General features: G+C 47.9%; 1 protein-coding gene across 1 annotated transcript in view; it reads left to right on the top strand.

The window, feature by feature from the left end:
- grid1a (glutamate receptor, ionotropic, delta 1a) overlaps positions 1-17,332 on the top strand; it is a 190,969-nt gene that overhangs the window by 159,017 nt on the left and 14,620 nt on the right. The window contains exons 7-11 of the mRNA XM_086122400.1: positions 1,798-1,959; positions 3,380-3,499; positions 13,065-13,166; positions 15,294-15,491; positions 16,321-16,651. Coding sequence (XP_085978526.1) covers positions 1,798-1,959; positions 3,380-3,499; positions 13,065-13,166; positions 15,294-15,491; positions 16,321-16,651 — 913 coding nt within the window. The remainder of the gene's footprint in view (positions 1-1,797; positions 1,960-3,379; positions 3,500-13,064; positions 13,167-15,293; positions 15,492-16,320; positions 16,652-17,332) is intronic.

Here is a 17,332-nt window from a genome sequence, read left to right as displayed (position 1 = left end):
AAATAGATGCGGATTCACAAACGTCGGTAAAGTGCGCGGGGGTGTCTTGTGGGGGTGCCCTGCAATTTGTTCCACGCCTACCTCCTCCAGTGTGTTTACATTTCGATTCTTCTATACCGGCCGATGTTTGCATGACCTTAGGGGAAGAGAACTTGCCTTGGCCCATGTCTTACCCCCTGAGACTCTTCAACCTTTCATGTGCCGAAAGCCCCGAGTGACACCTTGTATTGCTCGCACGGCGCAGGGATTTGACCTCGGGCGGGGGGGGGCGTCGATGCGCCACAAAATCCACTCTCGCACTGCGGCAGAAGCGCAAGCAACAGACATGATTTTCTGACAGGATGCACTGCGGAGACAGTTATCGAAGAGGCGAGACGAGCCCGAGCAGAAATAAAGCCTGTTTTGCCTGTTTATTATTTATTTTTTTCGCTCCTCCCCGCTCACGGCCCCCGCCGTGATTTAAACGCCCGTCCGGCTTGCACGCGAAGCCCCACAACACAAGAATGGATTTATTCATAAGTCATCTTACTCTCCCTCCCCAAGGCGAGCGGCGGGTTTCGCTGCCGTCACGGGGCATAAACGCTTAATTGTCTACCGTGCTGTGATCGATATGAAAATACGCCACCTGGAAGTGCGCGCGGGTGATGACGCAGACTTTGACGGGCGCCGGGAGACTTGAGGCTTATCGACCCCGCAGACTCGGAAGCAAAGAACTGATTTTTCTGCATGAAGCGATGTACAATCTATCCAAAGATGTGCTCATGACCTCCAGGCGCCAAACGAAAGCCTTTTTTTTTTTTTCGATTTGAACGACAGAAGTTAAATCATGGGCAGAAGTCATCGCTACTTCACGTCGAAAGAATGCGCAAAGTTGCAGGCACGTTCATCCTGGCGAGCAGTTTGCTCGCTCAAGGGCCCCAGAATCATTTCGAGTCCGCCTCCTGAGCCAATTTCGCTTTGCCAGATGAAATTTGGTTGGCATGTTTATCCTGATTTAACTCTCAAAAAGAAAAAGAAAAAGTTTCAAGAGCCCATGCTGGAAAAGACAGTGTTTTGTTTGAGGCAGCCATTTTGAATCATTTTGTGCATTTCTACAGATCTTTCAAAAACAAACTTGACATATTTTGTCTGATTGCTTCCAAATTGGACCCAGATGAGCAAATCAAAAGTTTTTATCATTCCGTGTGGGTGGAGCATCTTCAGAATGCTACTGATTGTTTTGTTAGAGCAAGAGCCCTATTTTCTTTTTTTTCTTCCTAACACTGCCGCAGGGTTGAGCGGTATATACGATATCGGGCGGTGCCACTCGCAAATTTGTTAACAGACAAAATCTGTCAACAATTTTGATTGACTAATGCTAGACAAAAAATGAGACTTCAAAACACTTGGTGGACTAAAAAAATTTTTGGCGGGGGGCGGCGGGGGCATAGCCGGGTGTTATATTGCAAAGGTTTTTTTTGTTTTGTTGTCACGACAGAGGAATTTCCCCAAACTCAAACACCAAAGTCAAGGCAGTTTGATTCTTATGACCATTTAGTTTGGTAGCAGTTGCACGCAAGATTTAAAAATAATAATAATAATAAAAAAAGGCTCGGTCCTGACCACTAAAATATCTAAAAATTCATCCCGTGATGATGCGTGTTTCACCAGTAGACATTCGAAACAAAGAAGCCGTCTGCTTTGAAAAACCTTTGTATCTGTACAACAGAGGTCCTTCAAAAACTGTCCGACAAACACCTCGTTGGAACTATATCGATCAGACGATGACGTCACTTTCCTTCCCCTTTCCCTCGACAGGTGTCCAACCTCTACCTGTACGACAGCGTTCTGATGCTGGCCAACGCCTTCTACAGGAAGCTGGAGGACAGGAAGTGGCACAGCATGGCCAGCCTCAACTGCATGAGGAAGTCCACCAAGCCCTGGAATGGAGGATGGTCCATGCTGGACACCATCCAAAAGGTCAGCAATATATTTGTATTTATTTTTTATTTTTTTTAATTCAAATTGTTAAGTGGGCGAAACTAAATGTGCTTCCGAGGTTTTCCTGAAGAAAGGTTTCAAGTATCAGGAAAGGGTTTTATGTTGCCGTAGTCTTCTGAAGTAGTCTGTGGATCTACAGGGACCGCTACCAGATACACACACACACACACACACACACACACTCGCCACACTCAGTAGTGAAATAAGACCAGGCGTTTGGGAAGAAATGGCTTCATTTCATCTCATTGAATCTTGATAATGGAATTTGTGACGGTTGCAGACAATCACGCCGGTTTCATCTTCCAGACTGACATGAGATGACCAGACTGGGCATGAAGGCAAAACAAAATACTGTTGTGCTGTGATTCTCTGTTCTGATTGTTTAACCACTTCTGAAAAACTCCCCTCAAGAGGACACTTTTTGAAGGCCTACATCCGCTAAAAGTTGAGAATTCGCCTTTTACTTACCTGCAAAATGTCCCTTTAAGAGCACTCTTCAACAAACGGACACTCAAGTGTATCTATAAGAGCACTTTAAAGCAAACACCGCCGTACGCCAAGTGCTGGATATGGAGCAAAAAAGAATTCATACAACAACAAACCATAAAGCAGGAGAAAGCACAAAAACAGTCAAAGTAAATATCTAAATCTCAAAAGCCAAAGAATAAAAGCTGACTTTTACACCGAGTTTTGAAGATGGGCAGTGAGGGGGGGGCTTGCCGAACATCCATTCCAAAGAGAGGGACCAGCAACGGAAAAGGTTCCATCCCCTCTGAGCCTCCGCTTAGCTCTCGGTAGCTCTAATAGCGTCTGGTCCGTAGACCCCAGGCACCGGGCAGGCCGCTCAGAGCGGAGAGGTGGGGGCCAAGCCATTTCAAGATTTCAAAACAAATCATAGAACTCTCAAATCTGAGCTAGTGAAGGGATGCCAGAGTAGCAGTGACGTGCTCCCTCTTACGAGCACCAGTCAAGAGGCGAGCAGCAGCATTTTGGACCAACTGGAGACACTTCATTGGAGGATTGGCTGACTCCAAATTAAAATGCATTACGGTAATCCAGCTCAAATGTGACATGTGACAAAAGGCATGAATGACAGTTTCAAAGTGTTCTTGACAGAGGAGAGGCTCGACTTTAGCTAGCTAGCTGCCTAAGACCAAAGAAGCCGGATTCGACATCAGTAGGAACACATTTCATACATCATGACAACACGATTTGCATTGATTCATATCATGTCATTTCATTCAACTCTGTTGGAAAACATGAAACGGCAATCAGGTTCGTGGCCGCAGGCGGTTTTCTTTGGACACTGGAAATGAAATAAAGCATTAGCGTGGTTCACTTTGTTCTGACATCTCCCAATTTGCCCCCACCCCCGTCCCCGCTCGCTTGCGGCCTGCAGGGGCGCATCAGCGGCCTGACGGGACTGATGGACTTCCGGGCGGAGGGCTCCAATTCCCACGTGCAATTTGAAATTCTGGGAAGCAGCTACAGCGAGACCTTTGGGAAGGATGTGAAACGGGTGAGTGTTGAGCGCGCGTTTCATCCTGTCTTGTCGTGCGCCGACGTCAAAGCGCGGCGTGGCGCCCCGGGAATATCCGGAGGGCTTCCACTGCGGGCGCCCTTTCACGCAAACGTAGCCGCAGCGGCAACAAGTCGTTTACGCGTCGCGGTGTGTTTGTGTCTGACAGATGGAGTCGGCGAGTCGGAATCTCGTATCGATTATAATATGATAGCCATTGACATTTGTGAAGTGAGCTCAAACGACATTCGTGGGGGCTGAACAGCACACGTGACATTGTTGATTGTTAATAATCAGTCAGAACGTGGCTCCCCAAAAAAAATGACGTCGATCATCCAAATCGTTCCACGCGCGGTTTAATCGTGCTACTTAACGTTAGGTCGGTCCTCGTTTAGCATTCGAAAAAAAATAAATAAATCCCACAACAAACAAAAATGTCAGAGCAAGTGCGTACCGTATGCCTAACAACAATTGACGTGCGAGCATTTCATGATTCCGCCTGTCAGTGTTTGCGATTGGCATTGGCAAATGAGCAAAGACACGTTCTTAGAGGTAAATAAATAGTCATTTCCCGACCGATTTGGAGAAGCTGAACCGTTCTCTGTGATGTGGTACGGCAACGCTGCAATAATGTGCCACGGCGCAGCGGTTGGTTAGCGACCGCTCGCAGCGTCGGGAGACTTGTCTCATTCGAACGGCGAGTGTGCGCTCTGTTTGATGGAGAGAACAGAGAGAATCTTGTCCAAAAAAAAAAAAAATTTTAAAAACGTCACATATGTCCTAGAACAGGGGTGGGCAAACTTTTTGGCTCGGGGGCCGCATTGACTTTTAAAATTTGACAGAAGGGCCAGGTCAGCACGAGCTATGGTACATTAAAAAAAAAAAACTGCATTTGTTGACAGTCCATATCAAACATCAACAGAACAAAAGCATGAAAGTACGGTATTAATATACTTTTTTTAAATGACAAAAGTGTTGTTGATGACCTATTTTAGCCTGTGGATCGCTGCAGATGGGTTGTGATCAGACCAGTAGAAGTAGAGCGATACAGAGGTACTAGGTGGTCGAAAAGATTGCCCTGCCCTCCCCGTGTTCTGCAACTTCAAGTCAATGCGCCACCTGGTGGTGAAATGCCTGTCATTACAAGTCCAATTGAAATGAATGCAATCATTCACATCGAACCGTAATTGTGGACCAACCTTTGGCGGGCCGGATTCGGCCCGCGGGCCGTAGTTTGCCCACCGCTGTCCTAGAACCAAGTCACAAGTTATTCTGCCGCCATTGAGTGTTCAGGCAAGCCAGCACGGGGGCAGAGCAGCGTTAACGGCATTTCCACAGCACCCGTTTGGCCCCTTTGTTATAGTAACATCAATTGAAAAGAATTTGTGGGGGGGGGGGGGGGTTCCTCCCCCTTTACATGTATAGCACCCGTGAGATTTTTGCATTAGCGGGTCTTTATTTTTCCATTTTTCCTCTGTAGCATATGTCAGAGATAACGACGTATCTCGCCGCAGGGTTGCCCCTTTTTTCGTCCTTATTGCGCGAAGCCCGAGCATCGTTTGCATTTCCGTTATGCGGCTCTATTTTAAAACAGATATGGATTTGCACTCCGCTGTCCTTCTTGTGGGTGAACAGCAGGCAGTGCTGAACCACTAATGAAAACACCTCCTTTTTTAAAAAAAACAAAATTCTCTCCATGTGACCTCTTACCGTGCGAATGAAACAATTGATCATTTTCCGAGACCTCGCCGCTAACCTCTGCGGTATCGCCGCTGCGCGAAAACACCTTTGGCGCCTCTCGACGGCTTCATTTTTCACGGAGCGGGCGGGCGGCCGCCCGGTACCGTAAAGTGGAATGACACGCACTGTTGTGGCTCATTAGGCGTCAGAAAGGAGCACGTTCATGATACGCGTCCTCCGAGGTCACAATGGATGACGGGAAAGCCTCGTTGACAACCTTGCGAAAAGTAAGAAAGACGCCTGCACGATCCTTTGGTCCAGGTTTTTCTTGTTTCCGGGTTATTAGACGACCTTTTTTTTTTTTTTTTTTTTTTTTTTCCCCGTCACGGACCGATTTAGGAAAACATTGAACATTTGGACCCCGTTTAAGTTTTGTTCACGTTTTCGGGTTATCCTAAAATGAGAACAAAACCGAATCTGAGAGGCAAGGGAAAAAAAAAAAGGTTTGGTATTAAGGTGCTTCTCTCGGCTCTAATCGAGTTCCTCGACCTAATGAAGTGTTGAGGGAGCATCGAATAAGTTGACTTGACAAACTTGGAGTGTGATTTGTTTGGGAATACCGCCGAGAGAGATTAAGCCTATCATCTGCGGGCTCTCAGTCGTAATTTGTTTGTCGCCGCCACTGCCGACGTCCCAATTCCATCAAGGGGCTTCCCGCCGAATGAAGAGGAATTGACTTTTAGTTCTTTTTTTTCTTCTTCATATTCTTCTTTGTGTGCGTGTGCGTGTTGGTGGCTGACCAGAAGCCATAATGAAGATTTAATCACCACTCAGCCTGGAGCCGAAACCACCGCGCCGATTCATCATAACGCCGCCGTTACGGCGTGGCGCGGAGGAGACGCATCACACAGGGAACAAACGTCAGTCCATATTTCAAGTGGCACGTGTCTGGATCTCACACGTTCAGTGCCGAGACCCACAAACACGCGCGCGCTTGTATCTCCAATTAGAGGCCGAAAGGGGTGCCGCATGCGATTACTCGCCGCGTCCGTTCACGCCGACGCGGACCGCCGGGGCTCAAACGCTCTCGATTAGGGCGCTCATATAAATATTCAGAAAGTCTCTCTTGCCGACGCTGCGACGAGCCGGCGAGTGTCATGGAGATGAGACGCGCCATTACGCGCCGTCCTCCGCATCCTTGCCTGGAACTCACCGCCGCCGTAACCTTTCTTCACCCCCCCCCCCCCCACCGCCGCCGCCCCCTCGCCTCGGCTTTCCTCCCTCTCCATCATCGTTTATCTGCATCCAGTTCATTTTCCTCCCGGCCTGATGGCTCTTAGATGAGGCGTCTCTCTGCTTAAGACACTCTAATGAAGACTGAAATACTATTTCCTGGATGGCCGCTGTGAATTTTGCCCCACCGGCTCGCCGCTTTTCTTCTCCTGCTGCAGAGTGATCGATGCCGTTCTTGTTGTTTGGCTTGCCGCGCTTTGCGCTTATTGATGTGTCAGCTCCTTCCTAAGCAGATATTGCCATTGACTTCCCGTTGGCGCCGGGCTCTCGGCGGCCAAACGTCCGCTCGTCGAGATGTAATCGCTCCTCTTAGCCGAGCATCTTTCATGCATCAGTCAGAATTGATTTCTCCCGGGCGCGTTGGGGTAACTATGACGGCCGTCTGTGCCGAGCGCGGGACGTTCTAGCCAAACATGGCTTTTGCATTAAGCTCGCCCAAATAAGCTCATTTTTGGGAGTGACCGAGATGACAAATGCGTTCGTGATGATACCTCAAATGAGCGGCTGTCGTCTGCGACGGTGTGCCAGTACCGTTTAAAAACGGCTTTGACGTGGTGCTTCCCAAGCGTTTCTGTTGACGGCGCACAGGAAAAAAAATAAATAACAGACTGCTTACATTCGGGTGCTGAGTTCGGACTGTGTTCTGTTTTGCTTTCTCTCTTGTCATTTTTGACCCATGAACGTTGTTGTTAAGAAACGACACAAAACAGTCGCATCAATTCCAGCTCCGGCCTCCCTGTGTGGAGTTTGCATGTTCTCCTCCGGGCCTGCGTGGGTTTTCTCCGGGTCCTCCGGTTTCGTCCCACATTCCAAAAACATGCATGGCGGACTGATGGAACACTCGAAATTGCCCCGAGGTGTGAGTGTGAGCGCGGATGGCCGTTCGTCTCTGCGTGCTCTGCGATTGGCCGGCAACCGGTTCAGGGTGGGGTTGGCTCCAGCACCCCCCCCCCCCCCCCCCGCGACCCTTGTGAGGATAAAGCGGATCGAAAAATGAATGAATGAATAAATATAGAAGGGACGTGATGACCCGTGAGCATTCTTGCTAAGAAGCAGATTCTTCCAAAGCCTTAAAAGGCATTGAAGCCAAGAATCTAAAAACAAAGGCCTTCATTAGCTTTAGAATGTCGTGCAAAAAAAAAAAAAAATGATGAGGAGCTTTTCAGGGTTATAAATCACATCGATTCTCAACAAATAATAAATATCCTTCCAAAGAAATGTCTCTTCCAAATGCTAACTTCACACGATCACGATCTCGGAACAAAAACCGTGATGTGGTTTGAGATCGGACTCGTACGAGTCGATGCACGTCGTTGACGTCCGGTAACAACTTTGCGCCACGTGGACATTGGCAACATCTGTCATATTTTCAACAACAACAACAAAAAATTGTCCATATGTCACAATGCGGTATGTTAACTTGCCAGCACAACTGTGGAGGTGTTTGGATGTTGGACCCGCCAACATTCTTCTTATGCAACAAACACCACGACGGGTTTAAAAAGGAGTCAATTGGCCTCTGGTTCGACCCGCCAAGATGTTTCTTTGGCGACCTCGGGTCCGCTCGCTCGCCAGGTCCTCTTGCCCTGCGTGAAGAAAACGCAGCGGCGTCTGCTCAATCAGAGCGATAATTGTGTCGTGGCTGCCAGCGCTGGCCCAAGTGCCGCTTACTGGAGCCCGAAACGAGGCCCGGCGGCCCCCTCGCCGTCATCTCGCCAAGTTGGACGGCCATTTTGGCTTCCGTCACTGTATAAGCGCGCTTATTTTTTGATTGTTTTGGGCTCGACTCGTGCCCCCAGAGAGGTGGACAGACTTTTTCTTTGATCGCCAAAGAGAATGTGGAGTCAAGTCGGAGCCCGTTTGTGTTGCGATTGTTGTCTTTTGGGTGAGCGTGTGCTTATCGAGCTAACTTTGGCCTCAATCATAGGGGACATGAAGACAAATGACACTCCAAATGTGAAGTGTTCAATGAACCACGTTTTTTGGGGGGGTCGGAGAAAGCTTCGCATTGTTTGTAAAATCACTTGCTTGGAACTCAGCCTAGGACATATTTTTGAGAGCTAACATTAAAAAAAAATCTGATGAATACAGTCGAACATTGTTTCAATGTAGCCCGTTTACGTTTTCACCCCTACAACGTTCACATTTAAAAATCCCGATTTCGCGTCGTCCATTTTCCATTTGACAATTTAGCTTAACGTCAACTTCATGAGACCGACCAGATTTTTCTCACAAAATAGTGAAACGGCTTTTGTTGCGACGAACCTTGGGAAGCTAACCGCTGCCGCGACCTAGCTTGTGTACAAAATATACGACGCGGTATTCCCCTCCGTTGCTTAGCGTTGTTGCTGATCGACTCGTATGTTGTTGTACTTCCGGAGGCGCGGCGCCGTCCTGAGCTCGTGCTCGTAAACATGTCTGGTCACCGGAAGCGAAAATTGGGAAATTTGATCGATTTCGACAATCACGCGTACGGGCAACAAAATCACGACAGAGTTCAAGGCTAACATAAGATGATCGTCAACGGTTTCGAGGCGCGCCACATCGTGACACTTTTCATTTGCTGTGACTGAATGTTTTTTCACACTGTCTACACATATTTTGGAATTGACATGATTGAACTGTATGACATGTTCATGTTTTTACATCGCTAAATGTTTATACTGTATTTTACATCGTAGTTGGCGACCATTTTGTTGCAAAGGGTTACAACGAACTACCTTGAGAATAGAGGTTCGACAAATACTGGCAAGTGGCAAAATCCACTCGTTTTTAATCCTTCTCAGGCGTCGGCCATTTTGTTTCATGGTGACCCTCGCCGTGGACTGGCTCAGGTCGCGACCGTCGCGGCTCACCTGTGACGTCGTGCAACCTGAGCCCTGAAGGCATCTGTGTTGTCATCAGAAGATTAGCGGCAGCTGAACTTCAACTTTTAATGCTGGCTCCGTCGTTTGAATTAAAATGTCTTTCTCGCACACCCCCAGACCCGCAAGTTGCTGACTTCACATGCGTCATCGATCTGAACGCCGATGCAGGGTTCTTTCATCTGCCGATGTGACAAAATTTTAAAAAAGTGAAAATGGAGATAAGCCAGATCATCTCCGGTTGAGCTGTTCCCCTTTTTGTCACAGCAGATTAATGATAGTCGTCACTCCGTGTCATGTCACCCCCGCCTTTAAATATTCTCAACCCGTCTGCTTTGACTCATCATCGCGCGGTATTGAGTTATAACTTGAGACGCTACGGCGGCAGTCGGATCCCAACCGCTCATGTGTGAGCCTATCGGGGGGAAGATAAGACCGGATTCGTTTGAATGGTCAGCTTATATTGCCCGGTGCGTCTGGCAATGAGCGATAGCTTCGTTCCAGCTTCTTCCATGGGGGGAGGGGGGGGTGGATGAATTGAAAGGAGTCTTCAAAGCTCCCAGTTCAAGTTCAGGAGGAAAACTGTACAAATAGGCAAGTGTCCCGTTCATAAAGTGTGTACGGCCCCGCGCCACAAATAGGCTTGGCTGAAAAAAAAAAATTGTATCAGGACTTTATACCTCAAAAGAGGCCACAGGTTTTTTTTTATGTTAATGCTGCTATCACATTTGCTTGTCAATAAAAAGACAATTTTTTTATAGTATTGATAGTTACAGAATAAAGATCGGAGCCGCTTGAACTCGTCCAAAAAAAAAGATCTGACATTTCCAGCATCAAAATAGTCGCCATTAAGTGGCTCGATGACAACCGTCATTTGCCGTCTCCATCGTGTAATTGAAGCACTTGCGACGCGGCTGTCTCAAAACAATGTTAACACAAAAAAAAAAGAACGGACTTTGGCATTTGCGCAGCCTCATTAAAGATTGAGCTCGGTCGCCATTAGCCAAATAGCCGCCATTAGCGTGACTTCTTAAAAAGGCGCAGCGCAGAATTTTCAATATGTCAATCGCGTTCGTCCCTTTGTGCTGACATGACTTTTTGATCCTACGGAGCGCCATTTTTCATACAAAAGATCAATTCGAAGCGAACTCGCCCGGCAAAAGCCGGTCGGACGCCTTATTGTTGCTTTGCTTTCATGTCCGATGAGAGCATCGTTTACGGTCAGCAGTACGCCTCCACGTGTCAACATCTTGACCAAAAAATAGGGAAAAAAAAGCAGCCCGTTTTCTGCATCCGAAAGTTTGCGGGGGAGTCAGCAGAGGAAATCTCATTAAAAGTGAGACTCGGTGCATAGTTTACATCATATGAAAACTTGCTCAGAGGTGTCTTGACCTGCGAGGTGTTTTCGTCAAATTGCCCCAAGGATCAAGAATTATTGCACACTTTGCTCAGGATTTGTTTTGCTGAAAACATGCTTTTTTTATTCAGTTTTTGTCGCGGCACCGTATATTGAGAACTAATTTCTAACACAACCACAACATATTTGGAACAATATTGACTTCTAGCTTCCTATCTGCGGATGTCAGAAGAGGCGTGCGCTACCAAGTCCTTTCTCCAAAACCAGATAAGCCGCAGCCGTATTCAAGAGCCCATAAAAGCCACTTTGACATGTGACATTCAAAGTGTGCCCGTTGCTTTTCTTTTCTGCATTCTGACGTTATTTTTACCCCCGGTTTTCAAACTCTTGTCATTTACGACAGAGTAAGAGCAAAGCGGTGTCAACGGTTGGTGAAGCTCAGGTTTAAAGTTAAGTGCAAGGCTCCACTGACGCAATTAAGAAAAATGTCACTCAGGAGTAGCGCTTTTGTTCCCTGGTTGGACCTCACGTCTTCAGGCCAACGGTCGCTCAACCCCGAGGCCGCTGACATCAATCAAGAGCTATTTCGGGTTCATTTCCAAACTTTATTTCCAGGATCAAATGATCCTTTCATGGTTTGTAGAGAGTACTTCATGTTGCGTCACATACATGCTCATTTGCAAAAGGAAAAATGGCAACAAGATGTATACAGTGGTACCTCTACTTACGAACGTCTATTCATACGAGATTTTCAAGTTACGAAACGCCTCAACAGGAAAATATTGCCTCTGGTTACGAAAGAAATGTCAAGATACGAAAGGTAAAAATTCATAATGGGCTGCTGCTCGCAGCTCCGAGTTTCCTGAACGCAACATACTTCTAGCTGCTCTGCTATTGGCTATTGCCAAGCATCTTCCTGGCATCCCATTGACTAAGAGGGACCTCTACCGTATGTGTCTATACGCGTAGAGAGATAGATATGTGTCTATGCAGCATCCTCGTCATTCGCCCCGCAGGCCATGAGGCGTTCCGAGTTTACGTTAATGTGAATCACCCAGAAAAAGTGTTCACCAGTCGGGCGATCGCTCACTATGCTGATGTTTGCCTTGGACATTTTCGAAGGATTGTTAAAAGCCGACCAAAGCAAACGTCCTTGGATCAGTTCTTGACAAAACGGCAGGCAAAAACCACTTCTGAGAGAGAACATGAACAAAAGAGGGCAATGTTTTTACATGATGCACAATTCTCTTTTATTGTGTAATAATCTAATTGTAACATGTAGCCGTTACATATTTTGATGCACTTTGAAGCTTCATAAAACATTTATGTCTGAATTTTGCGGTTCTTGGAACGGATTAGGGCATTTACATGGAAAACGCGTCTCGACTTACAACATTTTCTAGTTAAGAAATTTCTTCCAGAACCAATTAATTTCATAAGTAGAGGTCTCGTCTCAGTTTAGCCCTGACTCGAAGTTTAGGCTCGTATCATTGAACGCCAAGCCGATACGTTTGCCAGCAACTGCGACTAGCTTCTGTAGCGTGAACGGCGGCGTATGGATGGTTGTACGTTTTGCCGTTTCAACTGAAGGGAACTCATTGGTTCTGCCCGCCACCGTATGCCACGGGCGTCGGTTCGTGTTCTGTCAACTCGAATGGGAAGGACACCTGCAAAGTGACGCGCCGCACGCGCCCCGGAAGGCCGCTCGACCAGCTGCAAGCGCCGATTAACAATTTAAGCGGCATCTCCTTCGCAAGTGCAGACAGAGCTCACAAAGTTGACGGAGTGGAAGGCGAACACATTTTCAACTAACTTCTACAACGCCTTTCTTATTTTTATTTTTTTTTGCCGCTACGCTAACCTGTTTGTTTCCTCTCATCGTCATACATTATTCCTCATCGCCGGCGCTTTTATGTCTGATCACCGAGCGCGCAGCAGATTGCCTCCAAAACACGGCCGCATTGTTTTGCCCGAGAGTCCTAACAGCTTGCTAATGGCGGACACTGGTCGCCCCGGCAACCAGATGTCTCGTGAGATACCGCTGTTGTTTTTTCCAATGGGCTGAATCATAAATTGTTAGCCGGGGATGATGACGTTTGTCCCAGCTTATTTCATATCTTTCGTTTCATGTCTTTTGTTCTTCCTGATATCGATTCAGCGAGACAATTGTGTGCGCTCGCACGCTTTGCGTGTGTTTGTGTGAACAACCGCAGAGGCACAGGCAGATGCACCCGATTTGCCAAATTAAAGATTCATTCTCAGAGTAAATCAAATATGTTCTTGGTAGCGTTCCGGTCGATGCGATGGCCCCGCCTCATTGATGTCGGTCTCCTTAACGCCGTCTCTGTCCATCTTCTTCTCCGCCTTCCAGTTGGCATCGTGGGACTCCACCCGGGGTCTGAACGGAAGCTTAAAGGAGAGCCGCATCGAGAGCGGGATGCAAGGGGTGACGCTCAAGATCGTCACGTTGCTGGTAAGTCAGATTTCCTCCTGCTCCGATTTGAGGTTGCGGCAAATAGCCGCAGGCCACAACATTAGGTACACCCGATCAGAAATCTTGCCACGACAACCACTGACCCGTGGCTCAGTTTTTGCTTTCAAATGGTCTCTGAGGCTCGGTTTTACACGGAGAACGGTGTAGTGAGTTAATGGCGAGCGTGCCTGCCTCGCAGTCAGGTGGGTTCTGGGTTCGATGCCTGGCTCAGACCTCATCCTCCGTTCCAGAGACGTGATTCGTCGGTTCAAAGCAGAGACTCCAAGGCTTGAATAGTTGGCCGCAGCAAACCACGGTGTCAGATTCCCAAACTCAATTTTAAAGACCCAAGATCCATAGTAATGCGATCCACAAAAAAATAAAATAAAACATAATTATAATAACAATGAGCTGATTCAGCTGTCTTCAGTTTTTAGGCAGAACTTACCTTCGTGCCTGACAGATTTCCCTCTGCAGCAAAGAATGACTGTGCTACCGATTTGAAACAAAGCCAACCTACTCAAATAAATCCAACGCGATCATTTTCACGCATTCTTGTCAGTTGAGGATTTCTGACTCGTTGCCACTTTCAGTCCCCATCAGAAATCATGCCGTGAGGCTCTCGCGTGCCGAGCAAGAAGGTGGCCGCACTTTCCGGACACATGAAGAGTCGATTAAAGTCAAGTCATTTGCTCTCAAGCTCATTTCAACACTTGAGACGTGATATTCATTTATCAAAGAAAAAAAAAAGCCCACCAAAAACAGCAACAGGCCACATGAGGGCTCATCAAAACAATCGATTTGTGGGGGAAAAAATGATCTAATTGAGTAAATTTAGACAAAAGAGGCCGTTGGCTGGCAACGCTGATTGCAGAAAAGTTTTAGCTTCACCTAAGACAGAAATTAAAGTGCTGCGTTTGACCTACCATTGATTTGATTTGCATTTATTTCTCTTGGTTTTTACCAGTCTTGGAATCGGCCCCCGAAAATATAGATCTCGGAGTGGGGGGGGGGGGGCAGATTGCCGAAAGACTGCAAATGGGCAGCCCTCTGGAAAGAATTTGGAGCTGGACTTCCTTACGAGTCATCGGTTTCCCTACCTGAGTTGAGCGAGGTCACAGGAACAGGAACCGTGTCCTAGCGGGTGCAGGAAGGCTTTCTACGCCAGGGGAATAGCAAACAAAACAAAGGGCAAACCCGCCGGGAGCGTGCAGACGCCGTGACAAAGCTCGGCCACTTTGTCCCCCGACAGGGCTTTTCGAGATCCTTTCCCGCACCGATTCAAGGGGCCCCTCCAAAGCCTTCAAAGTCACTTTGCCCTCCGCCAACTTTCCTCCCCCCCCCTCCTCCCGCTCACCGCGCTTCCTCTTCTTCTTCATGCATGGCTTCCCTCGCAGTGTATTTATTCACACATAAGTTCAGCTCGGCACCGTCGACTTTCTCACGCCATAGGCCCCGGCGAATCCACTCCCGCCGCTTCTGCCGTCTCCTGCGCCTCTCGGCTTTTTGGTCCACCTTTAGTTCCTCCCTGACATTTCATAAAGACGAGCAACAGGCTGTGGCAAATTAAAAAAAAAAAAAAATTCCACTGTTGTGAACCGCCGCCGTTGCCGCGGCAACGTGCGTGACAGGTCAACGGTAGCAAACGAGAGCGTTTTCTCAACTCGGGCTGCCTCGGAGGCTGTTCAAATTTCTTCTGATGACTGAACGAGTCCTCGTCGAGCGGTGCATCGAAATGAATGATTAAAGCAGCACTAATGAACTTTTTTTTTTTTTTTTTTTTTTTTTTGGGTGCCCGTGCGTGCGTTTTTCGACAATTGCAACGTGTGATTGATTTTCAGGCCTTTCGGGTAAACACAAATGAAAAGTGATGAGCGCAAATTTCTTCAGGGGACAAAGACACGGACAGAAGCTTCGAGAAGTCGATTGGAAAAGTCGAACTTGAACGATTCTGAAAAATAATGAACACAAGTCACAGCCTCATTTCAACTGTGATTTTTTTTTTTTTTTAATCCCTGATGATTTACGGTCGCAATTTGATTCACTCTTTTTTTCAGGGTCCTATTTCCATGTTTTTTTTTAAATCAAACACAAGTGTGATTTAATCTGAAAAACTCTTGTTGACAGGAAGAGCCTTTTGTGATGGTGGCGGAGAACATCCTGGGCCAGCCCAAGCGATACAAGGGCTTCTCCATCGATGTCCTGGACGCCCTGGCCAAAGTCCTGGGCTTTAAGTACGACATCTACCAAGTCGCAGACGCAAAGTACGGCGCGCCGCTCCCGAACGGTTCCTGGAACGGAATGATCGGCGAACTCATCGGCAAGGTCGGTGTGCTTTTTGCGTGGCGGGCGACCGGCGTCCACGTGCAGCTGCAAAGCATTTCTCTGGCGGCGAGGCCGCATCTTCTTATTTGGACAATTATGGAGTTCGCCGTAATGGAGGCAAAAACGGGAAAGCATCACACGGACCGAAAGCTTTTATCTGCAAATCACTCGCTCAGATTCGTACCAGAAAGTAGAAGGACGAAGGTTTTTTGAGGGCATGACTCTGAATGGTCATATTCATTTAGCTTTAGCCTTAATGGAGTGACCGCTTACCCCCCCCCCCCCATCCCACTGATGCAAAACAAGTCGCTGGAACTGTTTTATTTTTTCTCATCTGCTCAATCTTTTATTTGGCGTCGAGGCAGAAGGCTGCATGAAGCATGTGGACTTCATAACAGTCCTGACCTAATTAAGACCCCCGGCTGGCTTGCACAGAGTTGAGCGCTCCGCAGACTCCCGTCGGGAGAGGCTGGCCGAATACAAAAATCGTTTTCCCAGGAAAGGAGGGACCAGACGTGATGCATTCGCCATCAATCAGATTCCCGTTCACAAGCCACGCGGCTTGTGAACGGGAATCTGATTTCGCTTTCATGTCCTGAGAGTCATTTTGCGCCATCTCAAAGACTGGCAAGTATTTGTTTTATACGGAACGCCGTAAATGAAACATTGTAAGTTCACAGGAAAAGATATTTTATTCTGGATCAGGCAAATTTCTTCTGCAGATTTCTTTTTGAACACACTTATATCAGCACTCACCCGTAAATATTTTTACAGCGGGACGAGTAGTCGTGTTCTTGTTCGTAGTCACGTTGTGAATGTCGTTGAGCAGAAGGCGGACTTGGCCGTGTCGGCCATCACCATCACCCCGGAGCGCGAGCGCGTGGTGGACTTCAGCAAGCGCTACCTGGACTACTCGGTGGGCATCCTGATGCGCAAGTCGGAAGAAAAGATCAACATCTTCTCCCTGCTGGCGCCGTTCGACCTTGCCGTGTGGGCCTGCATCGCCGCCGCCATCCCGGTGGTGGGCGTCATGATCTTTCTGCTCAGGCGCATCCAGGCCGCGCGCGGCCAGAACAACGCGGGCGGCCACCCGCAGCCATCGCCCTCCACCTCGCTGCAGAGCGCCATCTGGATCGTCTACGGAGCTTTTGTCCAACAAGGTACGTTTTTACGTATTTCCTTTGGGGTCAAATTTGGACATGGTGTTAATTACAGAAGACAAAGAAGTTGAAGCACTTGATTTTTTTTTGGGGGGGGGGGGGGGGGCTGACGGGGAAATAAATGAAATGCATACATGAAAGATGTCCTGGCTGGCCCATCTGTCTCATAGTTGGCGGGCGAGCCGGCATTGCCAGTTTGCAATGATTACAAGCCGGTGCATCATCAGCACCATTTGGAAGCAAAAAAAAAACTTGACGTATTAGATCAAAAGGGAGCCCGAGACACTTAATGCGATGAAAGAGAGCAGAAAAGGTGAGTAATGATCAAATCAATTAGAAAACATGCATTTAAGAGCCTGTCGCCACTCAGCCATCCGTCATTGAAACAAATGCACAGCCTTGCATTTTTCTCCCCCCGGCGGCGTCCTCGTCAAGGACGCCGCCGGGCCGGCTTTCGGGCTGCTCGGCATGCAGCGACCACGTCCACCTTTTGGACAACTGAGCAACATCCATCATTGGCTGGCGAGTCACCCAAAACAGCGTGAATTTTGGAAGGGAAGGAAAAAAAAATAGATATTGCCTTTGACTCCCAGTGCTGCCAGTTTTGGTCTTTGTCAAGCAGACGGTTTGCTTTCCGGGAAGACGTCGCTCGCTTTGATATGGAGCCGAGCGCTGATGCAT

The sequence above is a fragment of the Hippocampus guttulatus genome, chromosome 10, assembly GCF_054856545.1.
Source record: "Hippocampus guttulatus isolate MCC_2025c chromosome 10, RoL_Hgut_1.0, whole genome shotgun sequence".
Classification (NCBI taxonomy): Eukaryota; Metazoa; Chordata; class Actinopteri; order Syngnathiformes; family Syngnathidae; genus Hippocampus; species Hippocampus guttulatus.
The sequence above is the reverse complement of the archived record's forward strand: the minus strand, read 5'-3'. Positions and strand labels throughout refer to the sequence as shown.